The 18615-nt window shown below is 45.4% G+C and overlaps 1 protein-coding gene across 11 annotated transcripts in view; it reads left to right on the forward strand.

Annotated features, from left to right (window-relative positions):
* Positions 1–18615, forward strand: part of magi1b (membrane associated guanylate kinase, WW and PDZ domain containing 1b) — a 65487-nt gene that overhangs the window by 32904 nt on the left and 13968 nt on the right. For 6 of the 11 annotated variants that reach the window (XM_057029287.1, XM_057029292.1, XM_057029297.1 and 3 more), the window contains 13 exons: positions 1151–1270; positions 2737–2970; positions 4594–4819; positions 5215–5297; positions 5729–5764; positions 7191–7248; positions 7918–8039; positions 9009–9128; positions 9777–9962; positions 10089–10745; positions 15566–15597; positions 15997–16041; positions 17602–17848. In XM_057029287.1, coding sequence (XP_056885267.1) covers positions 1151–1270; positions 2737–2970; positions 4594–4819; positions 5215–5297; positions 5729–5764; positions 7191–7248; positions 7918–8039; positions 9009–9128; positions 9777–9962; positions 10089–10745; positions 15566–15597; positions 15997–16041; positions 17602–17848 — 2166 coding nt within the window. Of the gene's footprint in view, positions 1–912; positions 1060–1150; positions 1271–2736; positions 2971–4593; positions 4820–5214; positions 5298–5728; positions 5765–7190; positions 7249–7917; positions 8040–9008; positions 9129–9776; positions 9963–10088; positions 10746–15565; positions 15598–15996; positions 16042–17601; positions 17849–18615 lie in introns of those variants that run through there. The other 5 variants (XM_057029296.1, XM_057029288.1, XM_057029289.1 and 2 more) reach the window with 5 other exon arrangements.

Genomic DNA, 18615 nt, shown 5'->3' on the forward strand with positions numbered 1-18615 from the left:
TTTTATATTGTTGTGAGACCATCTGGTAGCATCAAATAGCATTTAGCAGTTAGCTCAAACCTGATGAAACTCTGTTCTCATCAGAGGGACTGTGAACTTCCAGTGAAGTCCCGGGTTATTCATCAGTTGGCACGCTACAGTAAAATTCTTCTGCATTTTTACAGTTGAGTGCATGTTCTCATGTTCTACTGAGGCAGAAGCTCCCAGCATTTTACACTCCAGCCCCGTATGACTGCCAATAACTTGACACTATTTTTTCATGGATTATCCTCTTGAAATGCTAATGATGAGGGTTTATTTGCTTATTTATTTTTTTGTACAATTCCCACCCACCCGTGTCAGCTAGTGTGATGAAGCTGTTAAATCAACCTATGTTTGATGTACACCCACCCTCTCAGCACGTCTCTGAAGCAGCCTTGCACATGCCAGGCACCGGATCAGGGTAACCTTTAGCCGCAGTACTACCGTTATTGTTTCTTTTTTGTCCTTCTCATTTTTCTTTTTGCTTTTTAAAATCATTGTCCAAACTGATGCAGGGATGTTGGCGGAAGTGTCTCTGTATGATTCCACTCTATATCCTTGTTTTACAGCTTGGTCAATGGAGCTGTGTGGGGAGGGGGTTGGAATTAATCAGGCCCATAGCATTGACTGTGTCTCATCCCTGAGTCTTAGCCAAGACTCTGCTTTTCCATCCTTTTTGAAACACTGGTCACAATTCTACTTCCTATTTGGCTTTTTCAAGAGCAGCAGTGTATAAATGGAGTGAATCAATGGGGACTTCTGTGTTGGAAATGAACGGGCTGAATGGACGGGCTGGCTAAGGACTCCCCAAGGTCGTTGTGGTGTAGAACACTCGCGGATGGGACCCGTTGGATCTTTGCTCGGTAGGCTTCAGGGAGGATGTGTCTTGGGCATGTTGAGTGACCAGTTTGGAAGTTTATGATCGCTTTCCTCAGGAGAAAAGTTTTAGCAGATTTTTTTGTGTTGTTTCAAATGGGGAGAAGCTGCCTTGCTCTGCAGTGGCAACATGAAGTGTGCGGTCATGTGGCGGTTAAACTGGTACAAGTGTTACACAATAACTTCAACCCACATTTCTTGTTATTAATTGCAGCAGAGCATGCTAACTGTCCTCCCGTCCCCTCTCTTCTAGGTACAACCCGTGCCCCTCGCGAAGGAGAAGTTCCAGGCGTAGACTACAATTTTCTCTCGGTGGAAGACTTCTTCAAGTTGGAAAACAGTGGGACCCTATTAGAGATCGGAACATATGAAGGTAAATTATATAATTTATTGGAAATGTTTTGGTGTAATTAATGTAATTACCTGACCGTGTCTCAGTCCCCCTCCCCTGGTCTCCACATCGCCTCCACAAATGCAGTTAATGTCCAGCTGGTATCAGCAAATATATACTAAGTTTTTATATACTGATGCGGTGTCAGCATATGGGAGAGAGCAGACTTATGAGCCGATGGATTTGTGCAAACATGCACGAAGAGGTGAATTTGATGGGCTTGTCCTGCCTGGAATGGAAACCCGTTCTGTAACACTGCCTCGGTCGTGTTCTGTTATGGATCACGACTACACTTTCCCACACTCGCATACCAAAATAATGAAAAATTCCAATCTGCCCTGCTTGTTGTTGAACATCAGTGGAAACATTTTTGGTCAGTATACAGGCTTAGAAAGACCGTACTGAAGTATTAAAGAAAAACAGGATAGGGATGTTTTTGGTCATGTTGCCACCAATAAACTAAGACTTCAATCACAGCAGAAGCAGTTCCCAGCTAATGTTAGTTTGTGGGGTATTCTTATGCTGTTACCTTTTATGTACGTTTTGGTTTTGATAGGGTTCATTTGTGTTAGTCAGGACTATTTATGGTTACATGGCATTTTTGTCCTGCTTCATCCTTCATTTTGTTCCAAATAACTCTGTGTTACAGTCCTGGCAGTGCTTTGGGTTCTTTAAGTTGTTCCTCTCAAGGTTCTGCTCATTCTACCCTCCTCATGTGTTATGAGTTAACACACCGACTCCCTATAGTTCCTGTTCACTTTGGTTAGATTTGATGCTGTAGAAATGGGCTGATTGAGGGTGGAGCCTCACTTGTGGATCAGCTGGTGGGTGTTAGATTAAAAATGTCGACGCTTCTCAAATGATGTCACCGGTGCGAGATGGCAGAGCTCCTATGCATCACAGTTTTTTAGCGTTCCTCTTGGAGATGTGGAGATCCAACCTCCATCTGTTTTGTCAGCAGAGCTGCGTGAAGTGTGAGGTTACTGGAACAGTCCCAGCGAAACACAACAGCCGTTATAACGTCACTTATGCTTTCCCTGCTTTGATGCGCCAACACGGCTGCGCTTAAACGTAGGCTTCCAGTTCATTATTTAATTAGCGTTTGACCGTCTGGGGTTCAGATTGTCTCCTTCCCAGCTTCCTTATTTTCAGATTGTCACTGAAACGTGCCGCCGGCACCGCTAAAACAATAAAACTGTCTAAGTGGTTGCTGATTGTGCAATAAAGCTCCTAGTAGCTTGAAAAAAAAAACATTCACGCTTATTTGGGTCAGAGAAGAAAGAAATTTAGATTTGTCCCAAACAAAGCCAGCCTTTTGATTTGCATACAAAGGGAAAAAAACCCTCCTCAGCACAGACAAAACTATCTGACCACCCCTCCTCTCCAACCCCCTTCCTAAAATGCACTTCTTTTCTCTGACCACCCCTCCCCCCTTCTTTGTTACCTAGGTAACTATTATGGGACGCCCCGGCCACCGGTGCAGCCCTCCGGTGGGAAAGTGATCAGTAGCAGTGGTGATGCCCCACTGCCAGACGGGCTCAGTGGTAGCCTCCCGGGCTCGCAGCACTCCACTCCTCGACGCAGCAAGTCCTACAATGACATGCAAAATGCTGGAATAGGACCTGGAGAGCAGCAGCAGGAGGACGACGAGGACCTCCCTGACATGAACAGTAGCTTTACAGGTACGTGTGAGCGACTGGTGCTTTTGGAAAGAAGCTAAAGATCATTAGAGATCACTGCAGCTGATGCACGCGGGTGTTTACTGGTGATGGCTGCTTGTTGTCAACTTTTCTACAGAAATAAGCATCATTTGAACAGGGAATTTTGTCATTATTGCTTATTATTATGTTACTCAGTACTATCAGTGTTATTCTATATAGTTGAAGTAGTATCAGGTGTTTAGATGATAAAAAAGCATCCAGATCTTGTTGAAGACCAGGACGGTCCCAACCACTGCTGGCACACTGCTGGCGGGTTCATTCCGGTGACCGTTGTCTTCCAACTCTTTTTTTATTTTATTTTTTATTTTAAGCTTTAAACTCAAAACAGCACTCGGAAACATCAGGATGAGCTAAAGTAATGCACTCTCAGAGAACACTGTTGTTTTAGTGATTCAGAGGGAAAAGCCAGGCTCCATCTGCACTAATTTGGATTTCTAAACCCACAAACTCCAGATCTGTTGAATGGATCTCTTTATTGTCTTAGTTTCGTTGTCCTAAAGCTGTGGTACTAATATACATGGTGAGGGCATAAGTCAGAAATGCTAAGAGTTGCTAATTTAAACACCCAGGCAGCCTTTGTGACCAGCTGTTGGAGAGCCATTGATTTATCAGGCCCCTGTCCTGTCACGTATGTTCAGATCAAAGCAACCGTCATCTCCCTGTTTGCACATGTGGAATGTTTGTCTGGAGGTAACATATATTTAGTTTTCCTTAACAGTAAGTTTTAAATTGTTCTGGAATTTCTATGATCTCTGCTACCCATGCAGTGGGAGTTGAGATAGTAGAATATTAAACAGGAAGAAGGGAGTGGCTGGGGAAAGTGGGTAAGTGGGATGGGGGGAGTCAGGGGGAGTTGAGACACTGGAGGAGTGTAAGCTCAAAATGAAGAAGTCTGGAGAAAAGGGATTTGGAGGGAGCCAGCAGCAGAGAGGAGAGAAGTCTTTGGTGTGGTGGGGATCTAAAAAAACACAAGAGCTCCTTTGATTGGTGAGTAAATGGCTTCTAAGGTTCGCTACAGCAGCTTGGATCATACTGTACATCCTGACATGTAAAACAGCGCCATCTGGCTGCAACAAGCATGTAAGGATGACCTGGCAACTTGCGCTCAAGCCATACCAGTAGGTCAGATGTTAGCAGGAAGGATTTTTTTTTCAAATGTCCTCGACTCAGGACATTTACGGTTATAAAATCAGCAGGGGGCCGACATCCCTGCTGCACCCCCCTTGTGTGTTTACTAGGTCAGTAGGCTGTTTCCTCCATATGTCGGCAAATGGTGGGAGCAAAAGTTGTTTATTGGCCGTCTGTGGCCATGTGCGCTGCGAGGTGCCAGTCTCACATGAGCGTGTGAAAATGAGATAACAGGAAGTCAGGTGATTGCTTTTCAGAGGTCACACTTCTAGGTGTGAGCTGCCCAATCCGGAGCGTTTACTGAAGTGAACGTATTCGTTAATACAGAGTGAAGAATAAAAGATCTCATTGATTTCTTCTCATTCTGGGGTTTTTGAGGATCGCTCAGGTTGGTGGGACAAATCTACTGGTTTCTGTCTGATTCACACCCGGTTCTGTTTCTTGCAAATCCAATAGGAGACTCTAGTGAATTAGACGAGATTCACCACTCAGTCCGCCCCTTCGCCCCACACCGAAGTGACCCGTCCTACCCTGGGACGACCCCCTCACCAACGGCCACCACGGAGAGCACACAGCAGACACACTCTCACCTGAGCCATCCTCCCTCAGAGGACCCGCTGGGACCTCTGCCCGATAACTGGGAGATGGCCTACACTGAGGATGGAGAGGTCTACTTTATAGAGTAAGTAGCCCTTGATGTTTGGTTCACATCTGTAGCTGTTCAGTTGTTCCTCTGCACCTCTGGGTGGATGCTAACTGCTTTTCACTGGCTTTGACTCCTACACAATCATGTTAAATCTAATCTAAGATGTGCAGAGAAATGGCTGGTAACCAAACAGCAGAAAGTGCCTTTGTGCCACTCTACGGCTGTGTTTACAGCTGCAGCTATAAATAGATAGATGACCTCACTAAATTCGAACTATAAAATATGTTGCATGGGTAAGGATTATTGCTTCTCTACATCATGTAAAGAACGGCCCTTTAATTGGTGATTATACCTCACATGTGTCACAACATGCCTGTGTTTGTGAGGATTTAAGAACTTCAGGTAATTTTGGTTAAATTGTTTGTATTCAGCCACAATACAAAGACGACCTCCTGGGTAGACCCTCGGTGCCTGAACAAGCCCCAGAAACCCCTGGAAGAATGTGAAGATGATGGTATGTGCTTCATACTCAAACATTTAAAAAAAAAAAAAAAAAGCATTATTTTACATTTTTTCATAAAAATAAAAATCAGCATCAGATTTAAATTCAGTTAATTCACCACCAGTGTGGAAGTTGATGCTGTCATTCCTTCGGCAGCCTTTAGGTGTCAGTGTTACGTCGCAGAACAGCTACGCTTTCAGATGTTTTTCAGAGCAAATTACCTCACAGCTTCAAGGAATTGACTGCATCATTTACGCCATTTAACTCCAATAACCAGTGCTCTTTCTAGGAAGGAGGATATGGCTTTTTGATTTCATGGATTGTTGCTAAGGCTCTGACTGCGATTAACTCATGACCACATGCAGTTCACTGGCTCACAGATGTGTTGTTTCTGCTCCCCCCCAATGATCCTGTGCCGCTGTGTGGTCCATCTCGCTGAGCAGAAGGGGTTCATACAGAAGAGCTGGACAATGACCTAGGTATGATTATTAGTTGTTTTCTTTCACACCGTCCTCCGGCCAAGGTCCCTCTTTACACTTTACACTCATCTTGTTTCTGGATTTAAAATATTCTTCCAATTGGCTGATTGAAGTGACTTGACGTGAAACAGAATATTTTACCTCACCAAAACAAAAACAACCACACACTAGATCAGCAGCAGAGTGTCATTTCACACAAGAGGGACGAGGACTGAGCCGAGGAAGATTGTTGAAACGATCATTTCCCGGCATCTGTCTGAGCCGGACGGCAACACGCCTTGCTTCGTGAGAGTCATCAACACAGTAACCAGCCTATCAGACACAGCGGTGTGGCCACATGGTCTGGATAAATGGCGCCTGGAGATGGTGTCCTGCTCCGTCATGTGCAGTAAAGGATGATATCATTCCACGAGACCAGACACGGGATGAGATCAGAGATTCTGATTCTCTTTGAGGAAAAATATTTGTGCGTGGATTGAATAAAATCTGAGGTATTCAGAGAGAAAAAAAATGTAGATTAATTGTTTAACTATATTTTCTGATTCAGAGAAGCAGCCAAATCCACAACCACATGTCAGGGCAGCACAGCGGCCTTTCACTCTGTGTAGAATGGACGGTATCGTCTTGGCGGAGAGATGTAGGGAAAGAACAAAACGCCCTCTAATGAGTGAGAGGTTCCTCTCACCTTGTCAGTTGTGTTTCTAAGATCTTCGCTGTGGTTGTGGCAGCACACGCACAGGAGGAGCAGAGCTGCCGTAGCGTGAAATCGAGCGGGTGATTAAAATTTTCGTGAGGTGAAGCGGGACAGCATTCTGTTTAACGTTCCAGCTGAACACATCCGAACAATAACTCACCAGTCCCTGCTTTGTGGTTTCAACCTACGCTGCTATAAAAAAAATCCCCGTTTTTTCTTTATGTCCTATGTTCCTTTATGATTGTTATCACCATCTAGTTGCTCTCAGATTGAAGGTAATACATCACAATATTTTCTTAATGTTGATATCAGCCTATAATCGATACTGCTGCACTCAGACAGAAGAAAGGCGGTGCATCTATTAATATCACTGTGAACATTGAACGTCTTCTTGTGTTCTCTTCACACCGCCATGTATTTTTCTGCTGCTGTCTCCTCACCTCCAAGCCGTCCTCTCCTCCAACACCTTTCCATTTCTCTCACCTGCTTTCTTCTGTCCATCACTCTTTGCACCCCCCCATCTCTGCCCAGCGGGGTCGCACTGCGTTGTCTCTCATCTGACATGTTGAAATGTCAGCATCATGTGGGACCTGCAGCCCGTGAAGATGTTGACTCACTGTCGCCCTTGAGACTGACTGACAGGCAAAAAGGGGGAGACACTAACGTCATCGCCTTTAGCCTTTAATTTCCTCTGTCTAACTGTGTTTTATTCTTTCCTTTGGTCTTTTATAGAACTTCCACCAGGCTGGGAGAAGATAGATGATCCAGTGTACGGGGTCTACTATGTTGAGTAAGTGAAGAGTGCACATATGCTTACAGGCTTGCTCTTGAGTTACAGCATTTGCTCTCGCTGTTCATAAGTACTTAAATTAGAGGTATCACTGTTATACAGTTCTTTCACCCCCATATTGGACATCATGTCCCAAACCTGCTAATTTCGGCTTTTGTGTGTGTTTTGGGTCCACACTCATGCACCTCTGAGCCCCTGTACTTTGGTGTTATAAGAATTTTCATGGTGTATTGATGCTGTTCGGAAGAACACCTGGGGTTAAATACTGTGCCGTTTTTCCGACATATATATAAGTGCTTCCTTCATTTACTGCTGTGGCTTTCAGGTCTAAGTTGGTGCTAATGACGTCCATCAAAGCAGCTAATCAAAACAGGACTCATTGGATATGATGTGTGATAATGTTTCAAAGAGGGCTTCATGTGTATATATAGACACGAGCTTGTGTATTTATTGCCATGTGTTCATAAAAGGTTATCATTGTTTTCTCCTCCCTTTCTTCTCCCTTCCCTCTTATACTCTCCTACTTTCTCTTTTTCCTTACTGATATTTTCACCTTGTCCTAAATCCTATTCTCTATACTTACTTTGTTACCTATTAATAACTCCTCCCACCCTTTGCCCTTCATTTCTGCCCCATGTTAACCTCGTCCCTCCCACCACCATCCCAAAGTCACATCAACAGGAAGACCCAGTATGAGAACCCAGTTTTGGAGGCTAAGAGGCGCAGACAGCTGGAACAGCAGCCTCAGCCCCAAAGCCAGCAGCCACCTGAAGGTGAGCGCTACATCCGAGGTTCGTTCACAAGCCCCCGCCAAGGGCGCCATTTCCTTTCCTTCTATTCATGTTTGTGAATGAGTTGTCTGTGTATGCGAAAGTGAGTTTGTATCAACAGTTGCTCGTATGCTTGCTGCTGCTTTATAATTTGCTAAGCTCTCTTCCATAACAGCATAACTATTATTTGTGGCTCTGCAGCCTTTAATGAAGTCGATTTCTGTTTTCATGCCTAGCTTTTAGGTTCATATCCCACTGATCATTATCTGTAAAGCTGAGAAGAGTCATTTACTCGCTGGTCACTCGGGGAAGCGTTAATAATATAAACATTGATGACTCGGCTTGCAAAGTTGCCAAAATCGACTGGTAGTTTGAGGTTGCTCCTACTTCCTGTCATACACCTTGTTGCTTGCAGGGCGGCCATCCGAAAGATTAATAGTAAATGCACGCGGGCTCTCACAGGAATTCTCCTACCTTGCTCCACCTTCTGCTATTTCAGCAGAAATCATTCGCAGCCGGTCAATTTCCTGCCGACATTTCCCGTCTGCTCAATCTCTTAACAAAAACAACTTGATATTCGAGCCATTTTCAGCCATTTCCCTCTTTGCATCGATTCTGAATCCCTGATAGGAATATTGATGTCGGGACAAAGTGATTGATCATAACTTAGTGGCTAGACTAACAGACTATGTTAGACTTTTTAGACATGCAGCTCTATTTATATTTATCAAAAGAAGGTAAAATAGTGCTGGAAGCTTTAGGACACAACTTGTGGAACCTAAAATTAATATCAGCCTCCTGTAATAGAAGCAAGAACCTACATATGTTGGTCTTCACGTCTAGTTATGCAACCGGTTGTTGCAATTTCACTTAATATTTAACTGTGACCATAGAACACCTTGAGTTTTTCCTGAATGCACCGGACAGGGTGTTGTCCTGCTCTGCACCAGTTTAGACTCCATCTAGAGAATGTGGGTTTTGCTCTTGCAGAATGGATCGAGGACTCTGCATTGGCAGGGGCACCGCTCGCCAGCTATGCTGCCACCCAGCAGGAGACCTACAGGGACCCTCAGACCGGACCTACAGTCCCCAGCGCGATGGGACAAAAACGTGAGTTTTTTCCATATGCTTGCTGTTATCTGCAACATCCTGTGGGCTAGTACCACACCTTACTGAATCCCTCTTGTTATAATTTGCTATCCTGATTCAGCACTATGCCCACCCACAGATGTGTTGCTTTTAGCCAACCCTGTGAATTTTCTGTTTGCCAGCATCTTTTATACCAGCTTATTTAGCACAACAGGCACAATATTTACTGTTTTACCCAATTTTCTCCTCTTGCCTGTATTTTATTGCCCAAATTTACAGCCAGGCCATGCAAAAATCTTGTTTCTTGGCCCTTTCTACATTTGCTATTCATGTATCAATGTTGATATTGTGTGTACAAGATGCAACTTTGTCTTAAAGTGATGTTAATTGTGCTGCTCTCATTCTATGCTGTGAAGGCAGAAGGTGAGACAAGGGAAGTGATTCATTTAGTATTGTTCATCATTTCATCCTTTCTTCTTGTTAACAGGGGAGCGAAAGCCAGATCAGTAAAAAAAAAAGCCTGAATAATTGGGTTTTAACTTCAGCGTTGAGTCATTCTTGTGTCTCTTGCAGAGGCTTAAAGTGCTGGAATGATAGTGGAGTCGATGAATAGAAGCAGATTATATTTCACCTGTGGAGCGATCCAAATAAACTCTGCTTTGGATTTAGGAGGGAAGCCATTTTTCACTCGGAACCGATCCGAGTTGAAGGGAACCTTTATCAACACCAAGCTGAAAAAGAGTCGCCGTGGGTTTGGTTTCACGGTCGTGGGCGGTGACGAGCCAGACGAGTTCCTGCAGATCAAGAGCCTGGTCCTTGATGGACCTGCCGCTTTAGATGGCAAAATGGAGACAGGTTGGTGATGAAGAGATGCTGGTTTTTAGTGTCATTTGATATGCACAGCAGGTGAATCAATAAATACTGACAAAGGACTTCCTGACATCTAAAAATAACACCACACCACTTCTCTCCTCCTTTAAGGTGACGTGATTGTGAGTGTCAATGACACGTGTGTACTTGGATACACTCATGCCCAAGTTGTGAAGATCTTCCAGTCTATTCCAATCGGTTCCATGGTCAACTTGGAGTTGTGCCGTGGCTACCCTCTCCCCTTTGACCCCGATGATCCCAACACCAGCTTGGTTACCTCTGTTGCCATTCTTGAGAACAAAGACCCCATCATCGTCAATGGCCAGGAAGCCCCCAACAGCTACGACTCGCCGTCCAACCACGGCAGTCAGAACAACAATAGTTCCAGCAACGGAGGCGCGCCCCTCAATGGTCTCCCTCGGCCCTCTAGCCCCTCTGTGGAGGTGGCTTCTGACACCTCTTCACAACACGGCTACCCCAGTGACGTGGTCACCTTGGCATCGTCCATCGCGACACAACCAGAGCTGATCACCGTTCACATGGAGAAAGGAGAGAAGGGTTTCGGCTTCACCATCGCAGACAGCCCTGGAGGTGGGGGCCAGAGAGTCAAGCAGATAGTGGACTACCCACGGTGTCGTGGCCTAAAGGAGGGCGACATAATCGTGGAGGTGAACAAGAGAAATGTGCAAAGCATGTCTCACAACGAGGTGGTCAACCTGCTGAGCAAGTGTTCCAAAGGCAGCGAGGTCACCATGCTCGTGCAGAGAGGTGAGTGGAGGCCGACCGGGCTTCATGTCCCCTGTAATTATGTGTGATGAGAAGAGCGAGAGATGATGATAAAGAGGCGTCGGGTCATCTGAACGTCTGTGCTGTTGTGCTGCATTATGATTGATGTCGCCTAAAAAATCAACATAAAAGATTGGATTTTGGTATTTGTCCTCCCATCCCTGCAAACCTGATTGGAATAAGGCCATAGCCGTCTGGAAAGCCTTTTTAGTCTGCTTTTCTGGCTTTCTATCCAGCTTGCTTTTTGAAAAACAGACACTCTGAGGCCCTCCCCGCCATTGTCTTTGTTAATGAGGCGTATTTCATCATTGTGCCAGAATACACAGGTCTAGAAAGTCTAATTATGAGCAGGGACATAATGGGAAGATAAGACTGCTTGAGCAGGGCCTGTGCAAATGCAATGATTGGTCTTTGACATCCTAAGAACACGGATGAGATAGAAGGAATGCTTCTGAGATAAAAGATAAAGCTACAGACAGGAGGAGAGCTGCTGTCTTGTGAGTGGAGCCATTTGGGCCAGAATTTGTGCAATAATGATTCAGCCCATTGAGCCCAGTCATGTCTTCATTATTATGGTGCTTAAGATCTTCAGCAGGTGGTTGTAAGGGTAACACAGTCAAGGACTTTGCACCTCCTGGCAGACTGATTTGAGTGTGTCAACTTTACTGTACCGTTACGCCCTTGTTTTTAATACTTGGTGAATCGTGTCCATGTCACACTCAACATCATCACATTCACCCAGGAGCATCACACAAAAGGTGATGGCGCACTGGCACACTGATGAATGAGGTCACATCCACTAGGACGTACTGTAAATGAACGTGCTGGTGCCGTAATTGCCCACTGATTCGCCTGCACTTTTCACTGAGTTCTCACTACAGCACACTCTGCCATTTAGTGTAGGGCAGTGGTAATTGGGAGTCCTAATGCCATCCTGGCTTTTCATGTGTTCTCTCTACTCTCGCTCCACTTCCTTCAGGAAACTTAGCAAACACAATTTATGCAGACATTTGCATTCCAACAAACATTTTCAGTGTCTTTCTCAAACATGATGAGCCGTGTATCCAATTAGAGATTTACAGCAGCCGTGCTCCTAATTGGTGGAGCACCACAACTCCAACCAAGCTCCATTTCCTGCTTTCCTTTTAAATTCCATGCAGCTACCGCACTCATGCGTGGTACATGTGCTACCATATTTTCAAAGGAAGCCTGTGTGTGTGGGGTCTACAATGCACTCAACATGTTGGGATTAATGGTGGCAATGGGGTTGGGGACTAAAGCCAGTGTAATAATACACATTCGGTCCAGTAATTGAGTGCCAACTGCAATTTAAGTTCTCTTTCATTCCCGAGCGGCTCTGGCGATCAGGAACAATGACATAGAACCTTGGTAATGTCTGTAACTCTCAATTTACTGTTTATAAGCAAGTAGTTATGATTCATTTCATCGATCAAGCCGGCGTTTTTTTTAACATTGTGTTTCATCTGTCTAATTACGCTGCAATGATGTGCTCATTACCCCTGCCTGCCTTATTCTGCCCCCACTGACTCTGACTTAACTTACAGCTTACAGCTTTGTTTCCCTTTTTTTTTTGCCTGTTTGTGACCTGCCACACCAGCAGCAGTTAATGCAAGGGAATTTACATTTGGCTGCAGCGAAAGCCTGCTAGCAGTGAGTGGGAAGTTGAAGGAAAGCTTGCTGCGGTGGGTGAATGCAGAGGGGTAGATCTGTAGGAATGGAAGGATATCAGAGGATCAGGGCAAAGATAAAAGAGTGCAGAGATGCCTGTGATATTCTGCCTCCGTCCTTCCAACTTTATCTTTTCCTCACTCTCAACACATCTCATAATTCATCAAGGTGTCACGTTGGCGGCCACTAAGCAATCAGGTGCCTCACCTCACTGTGAGAAATGGACCTTTTCTTTTATTCTACCAGGACAGCGTAAAATGTTTTGTTTTTCTTTCTTTTTTATATTTCCTGTTGATTAACTTTGTTTTTTCCTTTAAATTGATCAGAAAAACGTGTCAGTGGCCGCTCCAAGCCAGCTGACATCAGCCTCAGCAGGGTGGATTATCTGCTTTACCAATTTGGTCTGATTGTCGCTAATGCATTCTAAGAGATTTTCCACCATTTGTGGCCGTCCACCTTTAAGACAATAAAGCACAAAAAGGAAGGTCACCACACAGGATAGCTTTTATCGACATTATACTGAGCAAGTCATGTGACAGTTTGTAAATACTTCCTGTCAAAAAGCACTCCGAAGATCAGTGTTCTTTCAGGACACACCCCGACAAGCAATTATATGAATTCATACAACACGTAAAGAGACCTTAAGAGTCAGCGTCAGCTACGTGCACGCTCGTGAGGCCTGTAGAAGTGGACATGCTCGTTTAGACCCATTAGAAAGAGATGAAATTGATGATAGCCCCCTGCACCGACAAAAGCAGGAAATTAATTCACTCTATAGGCAGGAAGCAATGTTTTTTGCCTGCTTTGCATTAAAATTCTGCTGAGTGCACGTTCCACAACGAACCGCACTGCTTTCCTGGAGAAAAATGATGGAGGGGCGTCTGCCTGTGAGTCGCCAGTGATTCAACTCATTTCTGACACCTTACATCCTTCATCTGATTGTTGCGCCATATGAGGTGTGAACCTGCTCCTCTCCTACGCTCCACCCTGGTCTCCCACGTCTTCATGATGCACTAGTAAATACCCACCATTGCACCATCCTTTGTTTCTATGACAATACTCTGCAGATAATCTGCACTGGGGTCTGCTCTGTGTATTGAGTGGGAGGTCTCTCACCCCTGCCACCACAAGAAGGAAGGAAGAAAACCATTACTAGATTCTCTTTGTTTCGCTGAAGACATGTTGTAGTGTTTTTTGGGTTAAGGTGAGTCCATGGAGGCTGTCCTGTCCCCATGGCCCATGTGACAGATACACAGGCCTGACTGTGACTGCGGACGGACTTCGGAATGTGCTTGGTGATTGCTTCTATTTAGTGAGTGCTGTGCGCTCAAGTTTTTGAACTTTAGGTCTGAATTTGAGTCTTCCACGGCCACATCCGTGCTGGTGCTGAGTTGATTAGTCATTCATTATCGAGTGGCAGGTTAAAAGGAGTCTAAAGGTCAAAAAGTGCAAAAATCCTATTGCTCCCATGAGCAGTGGGTTTTATTTATGCTGCGTGGGAAGAGAGACCATCCTTAGAGATATTAGCAGACGGCAACTCCGACAAATCAGCTGCCGTGAATAGATGAATGATAATCAAACATCAGTCTGACGTTTTCAATGCCTGCACACTTAACCTAGAGAGACTCACTCCGCAGTGACAGCATATGTTCGGAGGATGGTCGCAGACTGCTGAATAAAAGATTCCAATTGATGGGGAAAAAAAAGTGAAAATGGGGAGCAGCGAGAGGGGATGAGCAGAGGAAGGAAGGGGAAAGAGCTGTGGATGCAACACAGTCGGAGCTGTCAGTCATGAATAAACCCAGATGTCTGAGAGATAAAGCAGATGAGAGTGAGTGCATGTGTAAGATCTTATCCTCTCTGCTTCCCTAAAGGATCGACACACAGCACTGTCCCATTTTCTCAGATCAGACGGTGTCAATTCTCTACGCTGCTTTACATTTCTTACACGTCTCCTGTGTATCAGAGGTGTATCTATGTGTGGTTCTCAACATTTAATTTGAAATTTTATACAACCAAACACACGCCTCTCCTTGTGCTTGTCTCCTGTTTTATGCATTCCTTCACTGTTTCTGTACAATGTAATCATCTGGAGGGAGATAAGAGGGGGCAGGGCAGCGAGCGCCTTAATGAGCAGTTGTCTGTCCTTATGCTCATCTGTTGGGAGAATTCTGTGTTTGCTGTGATTTTTTCCGACAACTACTCGCAGTTCCACGCCAACCGTAAGCACAGAGGTTCGATTTCCTTCAGCGGCGCACCCGATCCACGTCCGTGGGCGAGCGTCTGCGTCCGTCTGTGCAAGCGCTGACAGCTGCATGGATGTTTACCAGTGTGTAGGGGTGGGAGAAAGACCGAGATGGAAAGGAGAGAGGAGTGGAGAGGGAGGGTGTTGATCATGAGGGGAGAAAGAAAGGGAGGGAGGGCAGTGTGCAGCGAGGTGAGAGAGCGAGCGAGGAAAAAAAGAAAAGGCGGCAGGAAAGAGAGGCGAGGAGGACACAGCCACTGCCTATAGATGCTGGAGGCTTCGGCAGCGGAGCGCCGCGCTCAGCGGACACAGGAAGATGGTCTCAGTAAGGGGGGAACTGACGGTTGCCTATAATTTAATGTTCAGTATCTTGGACTCCTTCTCCATGGGTAATGCTACAGCCAGGAACTCCAGAGCACCGCTTCCTTTTCTCCTTTTTTCTCCCTCTATCTATTATCCTGCCTTATTACTCTTACCGCGCACTCACGTCCATCAGACGCGCTCTCACTCACCCGTGGGCGTGCGATCTCGTCGGATAGCCAGGGTCTAGCGAGTGCATGGTTCGCCCTCAGGGCTGGACCCAATCTTCCGCTGCACCAGTCAAGGCGAGCGTTGTCCGCGGCAGTGATGCAGATAGATAGCGCTGCCTACACCCCCCCTCCTCCCCTACTCTTTCCTGAAACGCGAGCAGGGGAGCCAAACAGAGACGCGCACGGATAGGAAGGAGTTGAAGATGAGCTAAATGAGTGCTATTGTGGCATTGTTTTGGAGTCTGAGTTCTTTTTTTTTTTTTTAATTCTTTGTGGAAATTATCTGTAAAAAGAAGTGTTTGACAGCCCTTTTTTTCTCTTTCTCTTTGGCTTCACAGGGGTGGCAACTGCAAAGAAGAGCCCAAAACTGGTAAATATACATCGTCTATCTTTCTCTTCCGTCGTGCACCGAGTCTCCAACTTCATTGTGGCTGCATCTGTTTTTTTCCTGCCTTCCTTCATGTCCTTCTTTGGTGTGTCTAATGGAACTTGTGCTGGTGTTGTAGGTCTGTTTGCAGACATTAGGGCGCTCCGTTGTGTGTTGGGGTGGATCTCTTTACCTTTACGTCAGTGCCCCCTCCTCATCTGTGGCAGGGGCGTAAGAGGCTTTGATGCACGCTGTGAGCCGGGCTGCTAACAGACTAATGATCTCATTGCGCCGGGCGATCCCAGCTGGGAGACGGTCTCATCCTGCTCATACATGCTGTGTCGACAGAGGGAAACAGTGTGGTTAAATCTGTGTGAATTCTTTTTGTTGTTTGTTTTACAGAATGGTTTCGACCGGGCCCCTCCGTACAGAGATTACACTCGCAGGGTATGTGATGTTGTGCAGATGGAGGGAAAGTTTGGGTGGCGGTACCGGTGCTGGGTGTGTTAGAGAATGTTGGTGGTGGTGCAGTTTTAGAACAGCAGTTATGATTGTGATTGATCAGTCCTGGTTATGGTCGAATGAACCATGTTTAAACGTGCTATCTGGTGTGATGATGTGATGATGTGAGGGTTCGGATTCTGAACTGCTGAGGGAGTCCGAGGGAGCAGGGATTTGTTTTCATTCCCCTCGGACACCACCCCTCCTCCTTTGCTTCCTCCATCCCATCTTCTGTCTCCTTGATAAGTTATTGGAAGCAGGCACTAATGCATCAGATCAATCCCAGAGCACGATGTCTACAGAAAGGTCAAATGTAACAGATCCATCAAGACACGTGTTGGAAAGGGAATCTCAATTTAAACTTGCATGATTAAAACGGAAAGAAAGGCAAGTGGAAATGCCCGATTGGCTGCATCCTTCATCCAGCAGAAAGAAACGTAACTCCGAAGCGACTTAATTACCAATGCAACCCTTCTGCCTAATTTTTGCTCGTCGTTTTTTGTTTCACTGGACGACGCTGTGGGCAGACACTCATAACGCCGTCAGAACAAACATTCCATTTGGAGCCGCGACTCTGACTTAATGTTGGCTTTAGCATCAAGCTTCTTTTATGTCTAACAGGGCTGATGAATATAAACATGAATCGCAGAGGCGTGGGAGGCTGGTTCAGGGAGTAATGACTCAGAATTTTTTGAAGACATGGCTGCACTTTGAAGGCCAAATACTTTGATATTTAAGAACAGATAAGCTGTCTGCTACCATCTCTTTTCTGGCATATTTTCATCCAGAGAATGGAGAGGTCAGATGACACGAGGAGACCAAAGCACTGTCATTTTCTCATTTTGTCTGAGAATATCCCCCTTTCATGCTTGGGCCCTGTAACTAATCCTGCCCCTTCTTCTCCTTTAGCAACTCCTCTGCTTGAAGTCATGGGACAGATGATGACAAAACTGTAATTTAGCTTGTTGTCATATCTGCTTTCTGCTCTTCTAGCGTCACACCCCTTAAATCCTTGAGGAACCCAGGGTCAGTGTCAATTTATGGGGTGTTTTATGTTCTTGGCTTCGACAGTAAAGCCACACTTTAAATTAAAACCACACAAGTGGCTTACTACCGGTAACTCAAATGCTTTCTGAATTCTATGCTTTGTTAATAAGTTCCATTTTGTTAAACACAAGCAAAAGGCTTTGTGGAGCTTTTCCCATTCAATGACTTAATCAAAGTTTTTTCTGGAGTAAAGCAGTTGTCTAAATCACACAGCATGCGGCTGATATGGAACTTGATTACCCCGTGATTTCTGAAGGAGAAACAATATTAAATGTATTATTTAAAATTCTTCTTTGTTATATCTGAATTTTCAGCTTCCACAATGAATCCTCTGAAGTCTACCAAAGCTGTTTATCCCTTTCTGTCTGTCCGTTCTCACCTCAGTCTCCATTTTCACAGTTGTGTGGTCAAAGTTAGACATTTTATTTTGAAATCCTGTTGATCTGCTTCTCCAAAAAGCAGTTGTCAAGAAAAGACAGCCAGAACAGCTCCCAGCACAGCGTTTCCAGCCACCGGAGTATCCACACCGACTCGCCCGCACACTCGTCCCTGGCAGCCCCCCTCAGCGAGAGCGTGGCTCCCCCGCCCCCGTCTCAGCCTCTGCCAAGTCTGCCAACGCAGGACTCCCCTGCAGACGGAACTATCCAGAGAAAGCCAGACCCCTTTAAGATCTGGGCCCAGTCCAGGAGCATGTATGAAAGTAGGCGTAAGTACATTATTTTTGGTGGCGGTTGGATGAGGGCTGCATGGGGCTGCCGGCTCGATGGAGACTCTTGCCGTATTTAAGTGGTACTGCACATTCTGGATCATGGTTTGGGATAAGAAATTAGTCTAATGCATGTGAGTAACTGGTTCTTCTTCTTCTTCAATGTTTATCTTTGCACAACATCTATGGATGTGTTAAATGTGGCACTGCTGGGTTGCCCTAGCTTTGTTCTCTCAGAAACTGGGGGGCGAAGGGGCCATTTTTTTTGCAATCCTATTATATGTGTAGATGGAACCAAAAAGAAATATCCATGGTCACTCACGCGGGCTTTAACGCGCTTTAACACAGTGGCAACTGAGGTAGAATTGATGTTTCCTGCTGCTTCCAGTTTTTGCACCACAAACACACAAAACAACACTAAAACATCCAAGACAGTCTTATCTGTCTTGAGCTGACTGCGTTTACGTTGCCAAATGCTGCACAGTAAGCACAGATGTTCCTTCCATTAATAAGCTCTTGTTGGCCTTATTGAGAGGTGGTGTTAGATGGGTGATTTGTTGAGACTGGCAGCATTGACAGACATTTACACCGACATCCTAATGAGACACATGGGCACATAATTAGCAGATAAATGGTGAAGTGTGGGGACGCAATGGATTGTATATCCTCCTCCTCCTCCTCGGTTTGACAAAGAGCCTTTCTCTAATTAGAATAATGGCGCTCAGATCTGCGGTCAGGTTGAAAACACAGGAGACTGCAGAGCTGAG

The sequence above is a fragment of the Takifugu flavidus genome, chromosome 4 (assembly GCF_003711565.1).
Source record: "Takifugu flavidus isolate HTHZ2018 chromosome 4, ASM371156v2, whole genome shotgun sequence".
NCBI lineage: Eukaryota > Metazoa > Chordata > Actinopteri > Tetraodontiformes > Tetraodontidae > Takifugu > Takifugu flavidus.